Source organism: Arvicola amphibius, chromosome 1 (genome assembly GCF_903992535.2).
Source record: "Arvicola amphibius chromosome 1, mArvAmp1.2, whole genome shotgun sequence".
Classification (NCBI taxonomy): Eukaryota; Metazoa; Chordata; class Mammalia; order Rodentia; family Cricetidae; genus Arvicola; species Arvicola amphibius.
In genome coordinates this window covers 148,831,341-148,853,791 of record NC_052047.1, presented here as the reverse complement: position 1 = coordinate 148,853,791, position 22,451 = coordinate 148,831,341, and the positions used below count along the sequence as shown (strand labels likewise).

General features: G+C 47.1%; 1 protein-coding gene across 1 annotated transcript; it reads left to right on the top strand.

Moving 5' to 3' along the window:
* The first annotated feature begins 609 nt into the window (after positions 1–609).
* Bbs1 (Bardet-Biedl syndrome 1) lies at positions 610–21,605 on the top strand. The gene is made up of 17 exons (XM_038311559.1): positions 610–671; positions 966–1,042; positions 1,140–1,174; positions 4,145–4,417; positions 4,920–4,966; positions 5,060–5,098; positions 5,198–5,270; positions 7,109–7,240; positions 8,664–8,770; positions 10,114–10,234; positions 10,364–10,522; positions 12,914–12,983; positions 13,758–13,916; positions 16,838–16,971; positions 18,238–18,372; positions 19,195–19,281; positions 19,519–21,605. Exons 1-17 carry the CDS (start codon positions 625–627, stop codon positions 19,603–19,605), a joined length of 1,782 nt encoding a protein of 593 aa, XP_038167487.1. The 5' UTR covers positions 610–624; the 3' UTR covers positions 19,606–21,605.
* The last annotated feature ends 846 nt before the right edge of the window (positions 21,606–22,451 follow it).

The following is a 22,451-nucleotide window of genomic DNA, read 5'->3' as shown; positions in this document are numbered from 1 at the left end:
GTGTGAGTTCTGCAGATCTCCTTTGTGACATTTTTTAAAGACTTATTTTTATGTGTATGTATGTATGCGTTGTCTCACTATGTGCTTGTACAAGCACAAGCTAGAAGATGGCATTAGATCTCCTAGAACTATAGTTACAGAACTGCTAGCTGCCATGTGGGTGCTGAGAAGCAAACCAGGATCCTCTGCCATAGCAGCAAGCGTTCTTGTACTTTAAAATATTTCAGGAGCTTAAGAACTAGAATGCATCAACTTGAGATCCCACCGTTTAATTCTGGTTTGCTTCTCAGAGCCTGAACCTCTACAGTATGACAGTCAGAAAGAACATGACCCTTTTCAATTGGGTTAACCATAAAAATTGAGGCAGTTCATTTTGGTGGTCTTAACCCCCAACAAGGGCTCCTTCCCAGGCCTCAAAGCCAAGGACCCTGTTATTGATGCAGAAACCATAAATCAAAATAATACTGCAAGGGAAAATGCCGTCAAGGAAATCGGCATTTATCTGGTTTGGTTCCAGCCGGAACAATTGTATTCCGGAACGTTTGTTTCTGTGCTTTCGGGTATCCGGGTATTATTGGGCGTTGCGCTACGGCGGAGGTGGTTGCCACGGCGACGCCCAGAAAGATGGCTGCGACGCCTTCATCGGATTCCGACAGCGTGAGAACTGAGAGGTGAAGTCCCGGGTCCTCCCGCCTTCCTTTTCCTCAGATGAGTAGATGGTTCCCTTGTGCCGGGTCCTGGGCTCTTGCTTTCGGAAAGCGCTGGAAGTGCTGGAAGGGGCCGTTTAGAAGTCAGTTACGGAAAGTCGAAGGCCAAGAGTGTCCGTGATTGGCTGATCGCTCCGGGCGCCAACTGATCCCATATTCCCCTTTCTCCGTGCTCTCAGTCTCAGGCATCTCCTTACTCAGTTTTCTTCCTTTCCCATGGGACTTACTTTCCAACTGTGCTCTCCTTTCCCATCGCAGCAACGAAGCCAATTCGAAATGGCTGGACGCGCACTACGACCCCATGGCCAACATCCACACCTTCTCCTCCTGCCTGGGTGAGACTCCAGACCTAGGAATGTCTAGGAGAGTGGGAGGATCAGGTAGTAGTGAAGGCTTTTGGATTCTCATGCACGACCCGCTTGTATTTTCCAGCTCTGGCAGATTTGCATGGCGACGGGGAGTACAAGGTAGGCAATCAGGAAGTTGAGTGGGGAAAGCTCAGAAGTGAGATTTGCAAAGAGGTTCAACACACTCTGGAACCCATTAGTACTGTAAAGACACATTTAGTTGGACTTCTGTCTTCCTTTTAATGATTTATTTATTTTTATGTACATTTGTGTTTTTCTTGCATGCATGTTTGTGTGAGGGTGTCAGATCCCCTGGAGCTGGAGTTACAGACAGTTGTGAGCTGCCATATTGGGTACTGGGGATTGATCCTGGGTCCTCTGAAAGGGCAGCCAGTCCTCTTAACTGCTGAGCCATCTCCCCAACCCCGGAATTTATTTTTAATTTAGAAAGTGAACATTAGCCGGGCGGTGGTGGCGCACGCCTTTAATCCCAGCACTCGGGAGGCAGAGGCAGGCGGATCTCTGAGTTCGAGGCCAGCCTGGTCTACAAGAGCTAGCTCCAGGACAGGCTCTAGAAACTACAGGGAAACCCTGTCTCGAAAAAGCAAAAAAAAAAAAAAAAAAAAAAAAAAAAAAAAAAAAAAAAAAAAAAAAAAGAAAGTGAACATTAATTTTATAACATGATCTGTAGAAATAAGGCAGAAAGCAAAGTGTTGTAGACTTATGATGCCAAGACATATAATTCTCTGAAAATTAATTTGGGGGCCTGGAGTGGTGGTACATGCCTTTAATCACAGCATTTGGACAATACAGACAGTTGGATCTCTGTGAATTTGAGACTGGCTTGACAAGTTTGAAGCCAGCCAGAACTACCTAGGAAGACCCTGCCTGAATAAGCAAAACAAAGTAAAACAAACAAACAAAAACCCAATCCCCATCGGAAAACAAAAATAGCAAGAACATTAATTTTGAGATTTTTATTTATTTGTTGAGGGTTGGGAGGATTCACAAAGTGTGGCAGTCAGGTTACAACTTCTGAGAGTCACTTCTCTCCCATGTAGGTTCCAGTGACTGGACTTAGGTCATCAGGTATGGTGACAAGCACCTTTGCCACTGCAGGCCCCAACTCTTGTTTTTTGGGTGTTTTGTGGGTTTTTTTTTTTTGTCTTTTTTGTTTGTTTGTTTGTTTGTTTTTCGAGACAGGGTTTCTCTGTAGCTTTTGGAGCCTGTCCTGGAACTAGCTTTTGTAGACCAGGCTGGCCTCGAACTCACAGAGATCCGCTTGCCTCTGCCTCCCAATTTAATCTGCTGGGATTAAAGGTGTGCGCCACCACTGCCCGGCTCTTTTTTTGTCTTTTTAAAGATTTATTTATTCTATGTATGAGTGCCCTATTGACTTTATGTCAAATGAGGGCATCAAATGCCACTATAAATGACTGTGAGACACCATGTAGGTGCTGGGAATTGAATCCGGGTTCCTTGGAAGAGCAATTAGTGTTCTTAACCTCTGAGCTATCTCTCCAGCCCCCCAATTTTTATGTCTAATTGTTACTGTTTAATTATTTTAGTTTATTATACAAAATAATGGGCTTAAAAAATGAGAAATGATTCACAAGACTGGTTTAGGTTTTTTGTTGTTATTTTTGCTTTGTTGTGTTGTTTTAAGGCAGTCTCAGAGCAGTACTCTTGGCTGTCTTGGAACTCACTATGTAGATCAGGTTTCAGACTGGACTCAAACTCACAGAGATCCATCCATTTGCCTCTGCCTCCCAAGTGCCAGGATTAAAGGCATGGGCCGGCATGCCCATTTTCTGTGTGTTATCTTTGAGTAGACACTATTAGCATATGTCTACTCTACATCATCTACATCATCCAAGTTTTAGTATATGTGCTGCTGAAATGAGCACGCAGTCTCTTAGTTTAGATACTGTGACATAGCTCTTTGGTACACGGGAAAATACTTGATTGGGCATGGGCATTAAAGTCTCACTGGGTAAAGGCATTTGCTGCTAAGCTTGATGACCTGAGTTCAATCCCTTGGATACATGGGACAGAAGGAGAGAATCAACTCCCTAAAGTTGTCCTCTGATTTCTACATATGTGCTGTGGCATGGATGTGCCCACACACATATAAATATATGAAATTTAGAATACAAAGGGAGACAAAACTCAGGGAATTGAGGTTTTTTTCCTGTTTCTCAAGAGGGCATAGATTATCAAGAGACTGGTGATTATAGAAGCTAATACTGTTTTTATGGGTCCATAATATTTTTCTCTCTACTTTTCTTTGTATTTAGAAATTTTCCTTAGTAGAAACTTGATTTCAGCCAGGCGGTAGTGGCACACACCTTTAATCCCACCAATCTGGAGGCAGAGACAGGTCAACGGATCTATGAGTTCGAGGCCAGCCTGGTCTACAGAGGGAGTTCTAGGACAGCCAGGACTACATAGAGAAACCCTGTCTCCAAAATAAAACAAATTAAAAAAAAACTTGATTTCAATACAAATATAAAGTAAATATATTTAGTCCCATAACAGAGAATGTTGCGACTGTGTTCAAAGTCTTGGGTTCAGTCCCCACCACCACAGTAAAGGAAAAGGAATAAATGATGAAGGGTAAGCCACTCATCTGCCACCCCTGACTACTCACCAGCTCGAATAATTGAAGAGTTCATTTCATCTTCTCCAGGTGTCATGGGGTAGATATTCCAATTTTGCAAGAGAAAAACCTGAGTTCAGGGCTGGAGAGATGGCTCAGTGGTTAAGAGCATTGCCTGCTCTTCCAAAGGTCCTGAGTTCAATTCCCGGCAACCACATGGTGGCTCACAGCCATCTGTAATGAAGTCTGGTGCCCTCTTCTGGCCTGCAGACATACACACAGACAGAAAACTGTATACATAATAAATAAATATTAAAAAAAAAAAAGAAAAACCTGAGTTCAAAATGGCTTTCCTAGGGGGATACCGCTTCCTACAGCCTACAGCAAAACCTTTGTGAATGTGAGGATGGATAGGAAGCACCAACAAAAAGGCTGAGCCTAAGAAGGTCCTTAAAGAAATGACCACTATGCTGAATGGTCTCTCCCTGTAGCTGGTGGTGGGAGACCTTGGCCCAGGTGGGCAGCAGCCCCGCCTGAAGGTGCTGAAAGGCCCGACAGTGCTGACCGAAAGCCCACTGCCTGCCCTGCCAGCGTCTGCTGCCACCTTCCTTATGGAGCAGCATGAGCCCAGGACGCCAGCCCTGGCGCTTGCTTCAGGACCATGTGTCTATGTATATAAGAATCTTAGACCCTACTTCAAGTTCAGCCTGCCACAGTTACCTCCAAACCCTTTGGAACAAGATCTTTGGAACCAAGCCAAAGAGGTAAGTGGCCTAGGGAACGAGAATGCAAAGACAGCAGCTATTGAATAAGGAGGACCAGACTCTTAGAAGAGTGGGCTCACAAGTGACCAATAGCGGGAGGTAGGCCATAACCCACCTCTGGCAGCAGCAGTGAGATGTGCTCAGCCCCAAGGAATGGCTTCCAGGAAGGCACTGAGCCAGAGAACCCCTCTGCACTAGCCACATACCTTCCTACCTGTGAGGGAAGGGAAACCAAAGAAAGGACAGGCTCACATGAGCGAGTGGGAGATGGCCCTGGGGAGTAGTGATACCTCGGGGAGGCGACTGTAAAGAGGATGATGGGATGAACATGATCCTGAAACTGGATTCAAATTCAAAAACTGGACTTGGGGTTCATAGCAGGGAGTTGGAAAAAAACTGGAAAGGAAGACCCGCCCTTGTCCCCAGGTATAGCCGTAGTGAGCTGGCTGAGGACATGGCTGCTAGAGCTCACAGGCTCTCCCTTCCTTCCATGCTAACGCAGGACCGGATCGACCCCTTAACCCTGAAGGAGATGCTGGAGGGCATCCGGTGAGAGCGCACTTCCTCACTTTCCATGCCTTCATCCCAAAACTCCCCTGTGAACCTTCACTAAAGCTGCCATTTTGGCCACTCTCATTGCAGGGAAAAGGCAGAGGTGCCTTTGTCTGTACAGTCACTCAGGTAGGAGTCGTGTGGAGGCGGGGCAAAGGGGGTGTCTGTGGCCTGGCCCCAGGGGCAGCCAGGACATGGCATGCAGGTGCTAGTTCTACATGTGTGCAGGTTTCTGCAGCTGGAGCTGAGTGAAATGGAGGCATTTGTGAACCAGCACAAGTCCAAGGTTATTAAGCGGCAGGTAATGCCCTTTCTCTTTTTATTGCCCTATAAAAATGTTTACATTCTTAAAATTGTGTATGCTAGTATGTGGAGGTGTGTATGTGTGTGGAAGCCAGAGGATGACCTTAGGTGCTGTCCTCTGGGAAACCATCTGTCTCCTTTGATACAAGGTTGCTCTTGGCATAGAGCTCACCATCATTAGTCCGCATCAGCCAGCCAGGAAGCCCCAGGGATCCAGCTGTCCCTGCCTCCCCTGCACTGGTATTACAGGAACATGTCACCATGCCTGGCATCTCTTGCATGGCTTCTGGGAGTCAAACTCAGCTCCTCCTTACCAGGCAAACATTTTCTGTATCCCCGGAACTATATCCCCAGCTCCAAACACTCTTCAAGAGAGAGAGTGCAACATGAGCAATTCTAACACAGCCTGGCCAGTGGCACTCTGCAGTTTTCCCTCCAGCCGTACTCCAGGTCGAGGGCTCAGCAGGTGCCGTCTATATCTGTAGTTAACAGGGATGGCTATGAACAGCTGGGACATAATATTAATTATCAAACATTTTCTTTTAAAGGTAAATGTAGTTACATTCTTATTGCAGAATATTTAGAAAATAGAAGTATAAAGATGATCGCGCTACCTAGAGACACCCACTTACCATTTCTGTCCATTTCCGTCACACTGTGCTTTTCTTGCCACTTCTCTCGAGCAGCACCATATTTCGAGCCTTAAGCAGCCATCGAGAACTCTAATTATAGTAGCTCACTAATTGTTTAATTGGTTATTCCTGATGTCTCTCATTTGTTTGGTTTGGTTGCTGTTTTGTTTTGAGACAGGATTTCTCTGTGTAGTCCTGGCTATTCTGGAACTCTCTCTGTAGATCAGGTTGTTCTCAGACTCACAGAGATCGGCTGCCTCTGCCTCCTGAGCACTGGAATTAAAGGTGTGTGCCACCATGGCCAGCTTGGATCTTCTTTTAAAACGTGTTTTTATTGTCTAGCGAGTTTTGTTTTGTATATATATATGTGTGTGTGTGTGTGTATATATGTGTACATATATATACACATATGCACACATATATACATATATACATATATACATATTCCCTGTTTCTTATATTCCTATATTTTTAAAATTTTATTTATTTATTATATATACAGTGTTCTGTCTGCATGTATGCCTGCCCGCCAGAAGAGGGCACCAGATCTCGTAGATGGTTGTGAGCCACCATGTGGTTGCTAGGAGTTGAACTCATGGCCTCTGGAAGAGCAGCCAGTGCTCTTAACCACTGAGCCATCTCTCCAGCCCATGTTTTATGTTTGAGATAAGGACTTGCTCTGTAGTTCTAGCTGGCCTGGAACTGGGTAACTGGATTTGTAAGCCAAGCTCATCTTGAACATGCAGTAATCCTCTTGCCTCTGCTTCCCCAGTGCTGGTATGAGCCACATACTCTGCTTTCAAACATGTGGCCATGTTAGTTTTGGACTATATGAATAGCTGATAAGTAATTTCGACAATACTCATTGTTAAGAATTTAGGTCTGGGGCTGGAGAGATGGCTCACTGGTTAAGAGCATCGCCTGCTCTTCCAAAGGTCCTGAGTTCAATTCCCGGTAACCACATGGTGGCTCACAACTATCTGTAATGAGGTCTGGTGCCCTCTTCTGGCCTGCAGACATACACACAGACAGAATATTGTATACATAATAAATAAATAAATTTAAAAAAAAAGGAATTTAGGTCTGTTGCAAAAACACTTTTAACATTAACATTCAGACACGCCTCATGCTTGCTCCTCCTCTTTTGCCCTCTTCCTTCTCGCCTTTGACTCTGGGTGTCTGGGGACATGGAGTCCTTCTGCAGACAGTCATCACCACCATGACGACCCTGAAGAAGAACCTGGCAGATGAAGATGCAGTGTCCTGTCTGGTGCTGGGCACTGAGAACAAGGAGCTCCTAGTACTTGACCCTGAGGCCTTCACCATTTTGACCAAGGTCAGTATCAGGTCTGTCCCTGGCTATGTACAAGGTCCAGGCTGCATTCTTGTTCTCTCAGTTGTGGTAGTGTCCATTCGCCGAAGGAAGATGAGAGCATTTAGTTAGACACAAAGAAAAGGCTAGATACCCCAAGAGCTCACCACCACTAGGTCGAGTATGAAAGCTTCAGCATGGATCCTTCTAGATGTCCTCACATGTGGCATCGTTATCTAACTTGATTCAAACATAATTTTCTCCAGCGGTGTAGCTCTGTTCTAGTTTTATTATTGCTGCTGTGATAGAACACCCCAACAAAGAGCATGGCGGGAAGAAAGGGTTACAGGTTATCCCTTCTGGGAAGCCAAGCAGCTGCTCACCTCACGTCCACAGTCTAGAGCAGAAAGAAAGGAATGCACACGTGTTGTTTGCTTGCTTGTGCTTAGTCTTCAGCTGGCTTTCTTCACTCAAACAGTTCAGAGCCCGGACACTGAGTTGGTACACATTCAAGGGGTGCCTTGCCACCTCAGTTAACAATCAAGACAATTGCCCACAGGCCAACCTGATCTCGGTAGCTCCTCAATTGAACCTCCCCTCACAAGTGGTTCAGCTTTGCTAAGTTGATGTTAACTGCAAACAGCACAGCAGCCTTAGATAAGCAATCTCCTGTACAGCATCCGACAGTTCGTTCTTTTCACGTTACTGCATGACGTCAGTGTCTAGAGTCTTCCTGTGTCTGCAAAACTGCATCAGCCTTTTTGTTTCATTTTTGCCTTTTTTTCAGTGTAGCTCAAGGTGGCCTTGAACTTGTGATCCTCCTGCTTCCATCTCCCAAGTGTTGGTATTATGGTATATATCACCACTCCCAGCTTCCTATCAGCCCTTTTTAAAAAATATTTATTTATTTATTTATTTATTTATTTGTTTATTTATTTATTTATTATGTATACAATATTCTGTCTGTGTGTATGTCTGCAGGCCAGAAGAGGGCACTAGACCTCATTACAGATGATTGTGAGCCACCATGTGGTTGCCAGGAATTGAATTCAGGACCTTCGGAAGAGCAGGCAGTGTTCTTAACCGCTGAGCCATCTCTCCAGCCCCCTATCGGCCCTTTTAAAGGCCCCACATAGCCATTCTCTATGTAGATAATACATATATAGATGTATTCATGTTGCCACTTGGTCTTGGTGTCCACTTAAATGTTTTTCATTATTATTAATGCTGCTACTGTGCTACATGTTCAAACAAAGTAGACCAACTTTGTATGTCACTTAAATAGTTCTGATACTTTCCTGGAGGTGGCAGAGTTTAGCCAGATTACCATCTGTGCAGGAATTTAAACTGTGACCAATGGGAAGTGAATGAAGGGATTAGGATTTTAATCAAGAATTAATAGTTTCTTCCAACTATGGTCAGTATGTTTTGAGCTTTTTCTCTGCAGATGAGTCTGCCCAGTGTCCCTGTCTTCTTGGAGGTTTCCGGCCAGTTTGATGTGGAGTTCCGGCTGACTGCTGCCTGCCGAAATGGGAGCGTCTATATCCTGAGAAGGTAGCCAGAGCTGTGACCTCAGAGACCTGGTGGTTGCAGAGGCTTGCAAGATGAACAAGAGGTTTGGGGGCTGAATTTTGGGATTGAAAAGATATGAGAATTCATAAGGGAGGTGAGAGTAGAAGTCGGGGGAGGAGGAGGCAAAGTGAGAGCCCAGCACGATGGTTGTCATCCATGAACAGTGCAGTCAGAGGTGGAGGGACAGATGCAGTCTCCTGTGTTTGTTAGATTGTTTTATAATGTATGTGATGCATGCATCGGTTTGCTATTCCAGACAGCCTTTTAACTCAAAAGACATTGATTGCGCATCTGCTCAGCATTCAGCACTGTACAGGGTGTGGAGATACGCTGAGTGGGATGCTGTAAACGGCTCCTGCCTTCCTGGGGAAGACAATGATTAAAGATACTGCAAGTTAGATGAGTGCTTTTTAGGAGCAATAGAGGCTGAGTGGGAAGAGAAACATCACCTGTGTGGTGGCTTGAAGGGGTGTGCACCTGTGATCCCAACATGTTGAAGGCTAAGAAGGGAGACTTCCTGGATCCCAGGAATCTGCACCAGCCCTGGCCAAAGAAAGAGCCCAGAAGCCAGTGGAGACTCACAGTCATTGACTGGCCTGAAGAAAACTGGGCCACAGCCTGTGTTGAAAAGCATTGCCCAATAGGGTGATTTCTGGGAAAGGAAATTACATCTGTAAATACATATATGGATTATTTACCTTGCCACTTGGTCTTGGTGTCCACTTAAATGTTTTTCATTATTATTAAGATGCTACAGTGGTCTTCCATGTTCAAAGTAGACCAACTTTGTCTGTCACTTAAATAGTTCTGACACTTTCCTGGCAGCGACAGAGTTTAGCCAGATGGTATAGACTTAAAGCTGTGCAGGAATTTAAGCTGTGACCAATAGGAAGTGAATGAAGAGATTAGGATTTTATAGGATTTTCATCGGGAATTTACAGTTTCTTCTGGAAAAGGAGAACTAAGATGGAGAGACAGGAAAGCTGAAGGGGACATCAACAGTAAGTGTGCCGCCCTTTAGTGATGAGCAGTGAACTCCCCGGGTCCAATAGCACGAGACCACTCGAAGGTAAATGCACCACAACTCTGACGTCCCAGCTGTGACGCTTGTCACCATTGTGAGGGCAGGAAGGGACAGGGTAGGAAAACAGCTGGTGTTATCCAGGGTCACACATCTACAAAGTGGTAGATGGAGAAATAATCCCATCACCTACTCAGGACCAAGGATGCTTTCAGGTTAATCTGGGGGTGCTTAGGAGGGATGGGTCAGCCCGAGAGATAGAGGCAAGGCTCCTCAGGGCAGCAATTGTGTGTTTATTCCACAGAGACTCCAAACACCCCAAATACTGCATCGAGTTGAGTGCCCAGCCTGTGGGGCTGGTCCGGGTACACAAGACCCTGGTGGTGGGCAGCACCCAGGAGAGCCTGCATGGCTTCACCCACAAGGTGTGGTCTCTGGCAAGCCCCTCCCCCTTGACACCGGCTGCCCTGAGCCCTACCCTGCTGCTCAGGCTGCCATTTCTTTCCACTTGAGGCCCTGAGCTCCCTACAGACATACTGGCTGCTTCTTGCTAGGGTAAGAAGCTGTGGACAGTGCAGATGCCTGCAGCTATCCTGACCATGAACCTCCTGGAGCAGCGTTCCCGGGGCCTGCAAGCTGTCATGGCTGCTCTGGCCAATGGGGAAGTCCGCATTTACCGTGACAAGGCCCTGCTTAATGTCATCCATGCCCCTGTAAGCATACCTCCAGCATTGCCGCTGGCTCTTCTTTACCCCAGCCTTCCCCCCCTTATAATTTATTTAATCTTTGACAGTTTCATACGTGTATGTAATTGATCTCATTCACCCACATTCTCCATTTAACTCCCTAGCTCCCTCTGACACCCTTTCCCGCAACGGGTCTCTTCTGCTTTCATGGGGTTTTTGTTTTTTGTTTTTGTTTTTTTTTTTTTTTTGGTTTTTCGAGACAGGGTTTCTCTGTAGCTTTGGAGCCTGTCCTGGAACTAGCTCTTGTAGACCAGGCTGGTCTCGAACTCACAGAGATCTGCCTGCCTCTGCCTCCCGAGTGCTGGGATTAAAGGCGTGCGCCACCGCCGCCCGGCTTTTGTTTTGTTTTTAATAACCCACTGAATTAATGAGGGCTGTTGGCATGTGTGTGTGGGGGCGGTGAGTGTATTTACTGAATTATGACCGACTTACTGGTGGCTTACACCCCTGAAGAAAAATGATTCCCCTGCCTCCAGCAGCCATTGACTGCCAATAGCTCCTTAGCTTGGGTGGGGCCTCATCAGCCCCCTTCTCCATCCATCTAGCCCTGCTTCTTCACTGTCTCTTCTGACCCTATAGGGACAAGTCTCAGAAATAATGGTTGAACCTATCATGATGTAGACAGTTGCCACATGAGGGGTGACAAATCGGTTTTCCAAGTGGATTTTTTTTTTTTTGAGGTGGTCTCATTGTGTAGTGCTAGCTGACCTGGACCTCACTTTATGGACCAAGTTGGCCTCTAACTCACAGGGATCTGCCTGCCTTTGCCTCCTGAGTGCTGGCATTAAAAGCCTATGCCATTATGCCCTGCTCTTTATTATTATTATTAAAATATAATTACATAATTGTCCCTTTCCCTCTAACCCATCCTCCTTGCTCCCTCTCAAAATTGTGGCCTCTTTCTTTAGTTGTTAATTGTTTTACACACACACACACACACACACACACACACACACACACACACACACACAATCTGATCAATCCATTTTAGTATGTATATGATTTCAGGGCTGACTACTTGGTATTGAATAACCAATTGGGATTGTTTTTATTAAATTATTTTTGTGTGTATGGCTGTTTGCCCGCATTCATGTCTGTACACCACAAGTGCACAGTTCCTACAGAGGCCAGAAGAAGACATAGGATCCTCTGGATCTGGAGTTACAGGCCACCATGTGGACACTGCAAATCAAACTTGGGTCCTCTGATAAAGCAGACAGTGCCTTTAAATGCTGATCCATTTCACCAGTTCTAGGGTTCTTTATATAGATGATAGATAGATAGATAGATAGATAGATAGATAGATAGATAGATTTTTTTTTAGATATATGTATTTCCCATGTGTGCATGTACCAGGGTGAGCATTTGGAGACCAGAGGACAAGTTTCAGGGGTGAGTGCTGCTGCCCTGTGGGCTCTGGGGATTGAACTCAGGCTGCCAGACTTGCGCAGTAAGAGCTTCGACCTCTGAACCATCTCCCCAGCCCCACGTGAACATCCCTTTTGTTTGTTTGGTTTTTTCAAGACAGGGTTTCTCTGTAGCTTTGGAGCCTGTCCTGGAACTAGCTCTTGTAGACCAGGCTGGCCTCGAACTCACACAGATCCGCTTGCCTCTGCCTCCCGAGTGCTGGGATTAAAGGCCACCACTGCCCAGCCCCACATGAACATTCTTAATGCCAAAATCTAATTGGTTTTATGATCACTACATAAAATCTGAAAGCAGTATTTGGGCCTGATAGTACCGGGAGGGTAGGAGGTTAGAAGAATAAAGAGGAGAAAACTGGGTACAGGGGTTGGAGAAATGGCTCAGCAGCTAAGAGCATTGACTGCTCTTCCAGAGGACCGGGGTTCAATTCCCAGCACCCACATGGCAGTTCACAACTGTCTGAAGATGCAGTTTCACAAGAACTGACACCTTCACACCAATGCACATAAAATAAAGTTAAATTAATCATTTTTTAAAAAAAGAAAAGAAAACTGGGTACAATAGATTGGAGTCTGATGTGGAAGACTTTAAATATCCCGCCCAGAAGAGCAAATGCCATTGGAAGTTTGTAATTTTGAAAGGCAGTAGAGGCCACCAAGGACACATTGGAGACAGAGACACAGCCTAGGTGGCCAAAGAGACTGATTAGAAGGCCACACCAAAAGAGGGCTAAGGGTGTTTAGTGTGGAACTTCAGCAGGGCCAGTGAGGTTGGAAGGGAGATGAATAACCCAAGAAATATTTCCAAGGCATCACTGCCGTAGCTTTTCTTCACACCTCCCCATCTTCACTTCCATCTGGGCTCTCCCCTCCAGCCCATCGTGCTTTCCTTCTCAAGGTATTTTCCCAGGTAAAATCTGGTTTGTCTACATAGGATGCAGTAACCAGCCTTTGCTTTGGCCGATACGGTCGAGAGGACAACACCCTCATCATGACTACTCGAGGTGAGGACTCAGACCTGGGAAGGGTGGGTCACGCCTGCAGTGAAGAGGATGAGACGGGTTGGGAGGAGGGCTGAAAAGACAACAGGTGGAAATCCAGGCCTGCAGACATGTCATGTGTAACATGCATCAGCTCATCAGCAGTTGGGTTTTTCTGCGTAGATGCTAATCCTGGTCAAGCTGCTGCCCCTCCACTTAGCCAGCACCCTCAGCACCCACCATAGTGCCAAAAACATCACAGTACTTAATAAACAGCTGCTATCTGAAGAGTGGATTAGTGATAGGAGACTGTTGGAAGCCGCGTGTTCTGTCACGCACACTAATAGCAGCACTTGGGAAGGTGGAGCAAGTGGTCGAGGTCATGTTTTGGTTTTTTTTTTTTTTGTTTTGTTTTGTTTTTTAAATATTTATTTATTTATTATGTATACAATAGTCTGTCTACATGTACACCTGCAGGCCAGAAGAGAGCACCAGGCCTCATTTCAGATGGTTGTGAGCCATCATGTGGTTGCTGGGAAATGAACTCAGGACCTTTGGAAGAGCAGGCTATGCTCTTAACCGCTGAGCCATCTCTCCAGCCCGAGGTCATGTTTTGAAAAGGAGTTCTAGACTTTCCTAAGCCACATGGGTCCCTTCGGGAGAAAAGACAGACTTGAGATATTCCATTCCATCTAGAAAGTGAGTCTCGTCAGAAAGTCATGAGTGTAATTGTTTTGGGAAGAATAAGAATGTGGGGTAGGACAGGAGAATGAATATGTTTCTTTGCCCACTTTTCAGGTGGTGGCCTGATCATTAAGATCCTGAAGCGTACAGCAGTGTTTGTAGAAGGGACAGGTGAGATGGGCCCACCACTAGCACAGACCACAAAACTCAACGTGCCCCGAAAGACTCGGCTGTATGTGGATCAGACCCTGCGAGAACGGGAAGCTGGCACTGGTAAGACTCAGGGAAGAACACAGAGAATCCCACTGGGTGCCTAGAACACGAGAGAAACCTCAGCCAACAGGGAAGGTCAGAGTATAGCCGTCAAGTAACAAACTAACCCTTAAGGCAGAGGGTGCTGGTGGTGAGAGTCGAGGATCTTAGCATCCAGAGCCAGCAGTTACTTCCAGATGCAGGAATTCTCAAGAGAAAAGGAGAAATTCACCAGGATTCTTGTTAAGTTTTCCTGCTCACCCACTCATTCATTACCAGGCATGCTGTGTCTTGAATTGGGCCATCCCCTAGCTTGGAAGCTCAGTCCATCCAGCCAACTTGATGTTGTGTGCTAGATGCTTTCTTCCAGGGGCTGCTGGAGCACAAGCAAGGGAGTGAAAAATACTGCTGGGCATGATGGTGGCACCTGGGGGCAGAGAGGGCGGATCTCTACGAGACTGAGGTCAGAGGAGTTACATAGTAAGACCTTGTCTCAAAACCAAACCAAACAAAACCCAGCAAAACATGTAACTGAAACAATGGATAAAGTGTCAAAAAATTCAGTAGGGAGTTAAGTTCTATCAGGTGACCAGACTTAAAGTCTTAAAATCTCATGATCTTGGGCTGGAGAAACAGATAGCTCAGCAGTGAAGGGCACTGGCTACTCTTCCATATTCCCAGCACCCACTTGGCAGCTCATAATCATCTTAAGGCCTTTTTTCAGTGGGTCTGATGCCCTCTTCTGTGTAGTGTGAAGCGGCGGGGCTGTGTCCCGCCACCCGCAGCCGGCTAGCTTTACACCCGAAATAATTACACGGAAACTGTATTCTTTTAAAACACTGCCTGGCCCATAGTTTCAGCCTCTTATTGGTTAATTCTCACATCTTCCTTTAACCCATATTTAGTAATCTGGGTAGCACCACGAGGTGTGGCTTACCAGGAGAGATCTTAACCTGCGTCCATCTCGGAGAGGAGCAGCATGGAGACTCACCACGCGACTGCCTGAAGCGTCTCTCCTTAACTCTACTTCCTTGTTCCCACAATTCTGTTCTGTCTACTCCACCTCTCTTAAAGGGCCAAGGCAGTTTTCTTTATTAATTAACCAATGAAAGAAACACAGACAGATAACTCTCCTCCATCATTTCCCCTTTTTCTGTTTAAACAAAAAAGAAAGGCTTCAACTTTAACATAGCAAAATTAACAAAACAGTTATCAAGCAAGTATTACAGTTACAATATTTAAATCTATTTTATCTTTTATCATAACTAAGGAAAGCTATAACTATCTATTTATTCTTCAACTCCATCAAAGACTCCAGAAGGATATAATGCTACCTAAGTAAATAAGAAATAAGTAACTTATAAAACTCTAGAAATGACAGAGACAACTCGCTGCCTGGACAGTCACCCAAAGTTCCTCTGTACCGTTGAGGCATCCATCTTCAGCCTTCAGGCCCATAGTGTCCAGCAGACTTTTTCATGAAGCAGGAAATTCCAAAGACAGTTCAGTCACTTTCTGCTGTGTCCTGCAGAACGTCTCGCAGGCTCTTTCATGAATCAGGAACCCCAAAAGGCCATCTCACCTTTAGGCAAGTTCAGCAGTCCTCTTTCTGTGGGTTCCTGTGTCCAGTTTATGCAACAGTCCAGGCAAGAGCAGTTCCTTGCCCAAATGGCTAACAAACACTGCCTGGCCCATAGTTTCAGCCTCTTATTGGTTAATTCTCACATCTTCCTTTAACCCATATTTAGTAATCTGGGTAGCACCACGAGGTGTGGCTTACCAGGAGAGATCTTAACCTGCGTCCATCTCGGAGAGGAGCAGCATGGAGACTCACCACGCGACTGCCTGAAGCGTCTCTCCTTAACTCTACTTCCTTGTTCCCACAATTCTGTTCTGTCTACTCCACCTCTCTTAAAGGGCCAAGGCAGTTTTCTTTATTAATTAACCAATGAAAGAAACACAGACAGATAACTCTCCTCCATCACTTCTGGTCTCTACAGGTACTGTACTCATGTGTACATACCCACATGTAGGCTCACACAGAGACACATTGAAAAGAAAGAATTCAAGATGCTTTTTATACGTACCAATGATGTCTGACTGACAAATATGACAAAAAAAGATCATAGCAAAGAGACCCCCCAGAAATAAACACAATGAGAACATGTATAGAGTCTAGTAAAGAAAACTATAAAACTATCTTCATGATGGATGTGGTGGCACACTCTTATAATCCCAGCACTTGGGAGGTGGAAGGTGGGTATCAAGTTCATGGTCAGCCTTGGTTACATAGTGAGACCCTGACTAAAAACCCATACCAAGGCAGTTAGAATGGGGCTGTGGCTGTAGAGGGGGATTTGAAGAAGGGTCATCTGCTCCTGGCAAATGGTTAGGGGTAAGAGATGGGCCTTGGGGACTTGGGAACAGTGTCCAGTGGGTAGGCAGGTATAGTAAGTGAGTCAGGGTGAGGTTGGTTTCTGTTCTGTTGAACATGGTGTGGATGGGATCTCAGGTGGAGATGACCACAGCTGAGGCAGCCTGGGCCCCCATGAGCTGCTGGGGACACATCACACAACAGTGTCTGCACATCTGGAGCTTGACATGTAGATATGGGAGCAAGTCTGAAGCCTTAAGGAGCTGGAAACTGATGTTCTTTGGGGTGATCAGATTCAGAGCAGGCCCTGTATTATCTAGAGAACAAGATGGTGGGTGAGAAGACCAAGGTCAAGACCAGCCTTGGGGGCTGGACAGAAGGAACCTGGGGTAGGGAGCAAGATTAGGAGGAAATAGGGTATGGGCCACAGCGTCCAGTGTGGCACTCCCTACCCTGTTTTCCCAGCTTCTGCAGGCCTTACCCCACCCGCCTTCTCTGTTCTTCAGGTACTCTGAATAAGAGTGCTGTCCCCTCCACTGCTTCATTCAGCCTTTGTGTTTCCCTGCAGCCATGCACCGAACCTTCCAGACAGACCTCTACCTGCTGCGCCTGCGGGCTGCCAGAGCCTATGTACAGGCCCTGGAGTCCAGCCTGAGCCCCATGTCAACCACATCTCGGGAGCCACTCAAGCTGCATGCTGTGGTAAGCGCCCAGGTGTAGGGACATGGTGAGTGGGGTCCTCCTGCCGTGCAGGTAAGTGCCCAGAGCCGATGCCAAGCCACCTAGCCCTGTGCTCCCTTCTCACCTCCCCACAGATCTAGATTCTGAGGCCCTGTCCTCCTGAGAGGACTGTTCTTACCCCGTGTACTGCTCCTCAGGAGGGCTGTTCAGTCTTCTATACTGTCCTCTCTGTGGTTGGCTACAGAGAGGTACATACTCCCCTGTCCCATGCTGAAGTGGGATATGAGCACAGAGTAGTTAAAATGGGAGGGAAGACTTCTGTTGGCATGGGCAGCCTAAGGGAATAGGACTGCCTGGTATAGGAAGGGGCACCATGACCTGACCCTAGGTGACCAGGCCATGTACACACAGGCACACACACAGAGACACATATACATATATACATACACATGCAGACATATACACACACATACAGACACTCACATACAGACATACATACACACAGACACATATACATACACATGCAGACATAGACACACACAGACACACATACAGACATAAATACACATACAGACATACATATACAGACATAGAGACACACACACACACAGAGACACACATATAAACACACACAGATACACAAATACAGACATACACACAAGACACAATACAGACACGCATACACGAGCAATCTCAAGGCCCATAGAGCCCCAGTCACTTCTCAGGGAACCTGAGTTGTCAGAGCCTCCCAAATTCTACTTGCTCCTTTCCTTTTCTTCTTCTTCCCTGTTTCCCCAAGACAGGGTTTCTCTGTGTAGCCCTGGCTGTCCTGGAACTCACTCTGTAGACCAGGCTGGCCTTAAATTCAGAGATCTGCCTGCCTCTGCTTCCCAAGTGCTGAGATAAAGGTGTGTGCCACCATGCCAGCTTCAGTTGTTTCCTTTCTGAAGAGAGTGGCTAGATACAGAAGAAGAAAGGGTTACAGAGCCCCTGAGAATGGGGGCATTGAGCCTCCGGGATGAGCCTAGAAGCTGTCAGGCCCTGAGGTCACTGGTGGTACAGCTGCAGTGCCCAGCCAACTTTACTTCAACTCCCTAGACTCCATCAAGAGCGTCCTTAATCTGTGCCTTTGCTATCCTGTACACCTCTGGGCTTCTGTGCTCTTTAAGAAGCAGGTGGACAGAATGGAAAAATGCTGGCTTGATGGGGAAGCAGCAAGCAAGGTGGTGGTATTCAGTGTGCATGGCCAATGGGTCCTAAGGGCCTCTCCATCTACTCTTTCCACAGGTTCAAGGCCTGGGCCCCACCTTTAAGCTCACACTTCACCTACAGAATACCTCAACAGCTCGGCCAGTCCTGGGGCTGCAGGTCTGCTTCCTGTACAACGAGGCACTCTATTCCCTGCCCCGGGCCTTCTTCAAGGTACTGGGTCTCCACGTTGACATGGGCTCCAACAGTCAGGGTTGGGGCTGACGAGCTGCCCCTAGCTGTTAGGTTGAGATAAGGGAGTGGCCAGCAGACCAACCCAAGCCAGAGACCAGACTCAGCTCCTGCCTCTTCTACTGCCTTTTTTCCCAGCCAAAGAGACTCCAGGTAGCCACACAGAGGGGATGGAAAAGAGCAGAGTGAGTGCTGCCTCTGCCCTCCCCCATGCTGTTGAGGGTAGGGAGCTCCAGAACTCATGCTGCTTCCAGCTGCTCCTGCTGGAGAACAGGAGCCGCTCTGCCTTCTCTGCCCCTTTTCTTTTTTTTTTTCTTTTTTTTTTTTTTTTGGTTTTTCGAGACAGGGTTTCTCTGCAGCTTTTTTTTAGAGCCTGTCCTGGAACTAGCTCTTGTAGACCAGGCTGGCCTCGAACTCACAGAGATCCACCTGCCTCTGCCTCCCGAGTGCTGGGATTAAAGGCATGCGCCACCACCGCCCGGCCTCTGCCCCTTTTCTACGGAAGCAAAAGTTTGGGTTTCCCCCAAGTCCCAAGGCATCCTCAAGTTGGGAAAAGCAATAACCAAGACTCTTGAATAGGGAGGAATCAACCCTGGGCTTGGTAGCTGTCGAGAGGTCTAGGATTCACCACAGACACATGGACCTGGCATGCACTTCCCCTCCCTTCCCCTTGTTCCCTGGCTGTGGCCAGTCATCCCCGCCCAGGCTAAAAAGCCAAGTGGAGAGGTGCAAACGCTGTGAAGGCTGCCAAACACTGGGTATATGGGCTTTGAGGACGAGTTTATTTTTGTCTCCCAAACATAGGTTCCTATGTTGGTTCCAGGACTCAGTTACCCACTGGAGACCTTTGTGGAGAGTCTCAGTAGCAAGGGCATCTCAGACATGATCAAGGTAGGTTGCCCTTTGGTGTTTCAGAGGCAAGTGGGATCGTGGGGAAGATAGTAGGATGAGGGGTGGGCAGGCCTCTGGGGCTCTGGGCTGTGTGGGATATGTCAGCACAGCAGGGGCTCCCAGCCTTCCCATCCTTCTGACAGACAGGCCTATCTTTTGAGCCAGCACAGACAGATTTGGTGTTAGCAAAGAGGAGAAAGCAAGGTGTGTGCCCCCTCCACCATGTCTTCTCCGTAGGTGCTGGTGCTACGGGAAGGCCAGAGTGCGCCCCTACTGAGTGCTCACATCAACATGCCTGTGAGTGAGGGGCTGGCAGCTGCCTGAGCCCTGGGCCAACACTCAAGCCTTCACAGAATGAAGCCAGCCAGATCCAGTGACTTCCAGTGTCCCCAGGCCACACCCCCACACAGCGGGGTACTTAGGCATCACCTTCCTGTTCCTCTCTGGAAACAGTCCCTGCTCCCCACTTTTGCCTCTGGGCCTGAGCCACAAGACAGGGAGTGTTCAGAATCAGTCCCTCCTCCCTCAGAACCCTCCTGAGCACTGTCCCACAATTCCTGCCTACCACCCTTCCCAGCTCTTTAAAGAAATCTCCCCAGGTCACAGGAAGAGAACTAAGGTGATCAAAGTGAGCAGAGGCCCAGTCCTTCCTTCCTTCCACTCATCTGTTTCAGATCAAGGACACAATTGCTCAAGGCCTTGATTGGCCTGGGAATTCAGCTGAGACTGAGACCCTGCTGCCCTGTAAGGTTTCTGCGAGCTTAGCTCGCAGGCACTTGTACTAAGCCTTCCTCATGAATGAGGGGCTCTACTTTTCTACCTTGCAGCTCAGGAGACACAGGGCTCTGTCCACAATCTGAGACTAGCCACAAAGATTGCCAGAGGAGGGGTGCAAGAGGTAGAGAGGATCCATGTGAGGAGCTGGAGGTCCCAGCCGCAGCCAGAGCTCCCACACAGCAGCTGCTCCTGACCTGAATGCTCGTGTCCAGAGACATTGTTCCTGAAATGGAATACCAAGCTAGATAGCAGAGCTAGGGCTGGTAGCTTGAGGAGGACTATTTCTGGGACCCGGGAAGTGACCCAAGAAGCAGATGTCGACCAGTAACTGTGAGGATACACTTAGCCCAAACGGTCCAGAAGGTGGAATGTTTTCTGTGCCGTGGCAAAAATATGCATGCGGCTCCTGAAAAAGGTGCACATTAGGGGTCTGGAATGAAGCAGAAGACTAAACGAAGGTATATTTAGATGCCAGCAGCCCCTGGCCTTCCTCAAAGACCATTCTGAACAACTTGAGAATCGGGCCCTGCTCCATGGAGACCAACATTTTCTCCTGTCTGACCAGGTTGAGCCTGGTGTGTGGCACACAGCTCAGGCCTGCCTCCTCAGGCTTCTTCCTCTCCCCAGTAAAAGAAGAATTTGACTGGATTAATTCTGAACAGCTATAACACCATCAGAGCCTGGCGACTCCTAGGGAGGAAGGGAAGAAATGTTCCAAAAAGGCGATACTGAACTGCATGACTTTTGCCCACAAGACCAATGGCTCCAATCTGGCCAGTACTGCCCAGTGACAGCATCTGAGTCCACTTGGGGACCAGGGTAACACTGCCCACCTTGACCCTTTCAGAGAGTACGTTGGAAGTGAGATAATGGGCCTAGACCAAAGAAACAGCCATCCTCCTTCCCATATTGCCCATCCCCTACAGACAGACTGCCTGAGCACAGACAGCAAAGGGTTCCTTCCTGCATCAACCAGCAGAGGCACAGCTGGAATGAGCAGAAGGTCGAACTGGAGATGGAGAGATGAGAGGGGGGAGTGTTGCTGTCAGTCAGAAATCCCAGCCCAACCTACAGAACTTACCAGGGATGGAAGGTCTGCTCAAGAAGGTGACAGACCCCTTGTCACAGGTATTGAGTGGGGCTGTGCTGTCACAGGGCCAGGCTGTATATTGGGTCAGGTGACATTCCAGTCCCTTTCACCCCAGTCAAGCTGTGAAGTCAGAACCAAAGTATTTGATGTGGACTCTCCATAGCTATTCATGATGATAGAAAGGGAAAGCCCCTGCCTTGTAGCACTGTCATACCATGCATTGGTAGGAAGTGTGTGGCCTGCTCCTACGGACAGAAAGGAACATGAGCATAAACAGTGTGGAATGCCCACTACACAGGAACGAGAGCTCTAGGAAATTGGGAACATTAGGATGAGAAGAGTCTGTATCTTTTTTCATAATGCTGAATTTGAAGCACACACCCATGCAGTAATATGGAATAGGCTTTAAAATAAATGCCCTTTCCCGTTCCACAGGACCATCCTGTGGAAACAGCCATTTTTGTCAAGTTTTGGTTGTTTTGTTTTTGTTTTTGTTTGTTTGTTTTTGATTTTGAGACAGGGTTTCTCTGTGTAGCCCTGACTGACCTGGACCTAGGTCTGTAGACCAGGCTGGCCTCGAACTCAGAGACCCGCCCAAGTGCTGGGGTTACAGGCGTGCGCGTGCACGTGCGCCGCCACCGCCCGGCCTCACCATCATTTGTTTTCATTTCACCAACCCAGTTCCCTCTCCCTCCCCCTCCCTCTCCCCATCTCATTAACTATTTTTAAAATGCATACTTGTATTTAAAAAGATTTTAATTAAGTGTGTGGGTTTGTGTCTGTGAGTATAGGTGCGAGTACAGTGCCCAAGGAGCCAGAAGATGTTTGGGATCCCCAGGAACTGGAGTCCCAGGTGGTTGTGAGCTACCCAGTGTGGGTGCTGGCGGCTGAACCATCTCTGCAGCCCCTGTATTACTTCAGTTATCGGCCTCAGACATTATCTTTTGGTTTTGTAATAGATTAGGCTTTAGTGCTCGAGAACCTGCTCTCCATGTTTTAGGTCATCTTCTGTTGACATTGCTGTGTATACTGATACATGAAAGTCTTCGTAAAGCTGAGAATTAACTAAACCACTTTGAACTTTTACATGCTTTCATAGAATTGGAATCTACTTTGTTTGTTTTTATTGCTTAGTTTTTTTTTTAATATACCATTGAAAATTTCCCATCCGACCTCAGTTTTTTTCTCAGGACATTTCCTTCAGACCTTGCTTCTGTGTAGACTCCTATAAGAGAGTTCCCTTTTCTCTTATCCAGAGCTAGATTCCCTGATTCCTGGGCTCCATGTCTTCTTTGTTATTCTG

Coding starts and splice junctions, on each gene's coding strand:
- Bbs1 (XM_038311559.1), top strand. CDS start 625: ATGGCTGCGACGCCTTCATCGGATTCCGACAGCGTGAGAACTGAGAG. Junction 1,043..1,139: donor CACCTTCTCCTCCTGCCTGG/GTGAGACTCCAG, acceptor TGTATTTTCCAG/CTCTGGCAGATTTGCATGGC. Junction 12,984..13,757: donor CCTCATCATGACTACTCGAG/GTGAGGACTCAG, acceptor CCCACTTTTCAG/GTGGTGGCCTGATCATTAAG.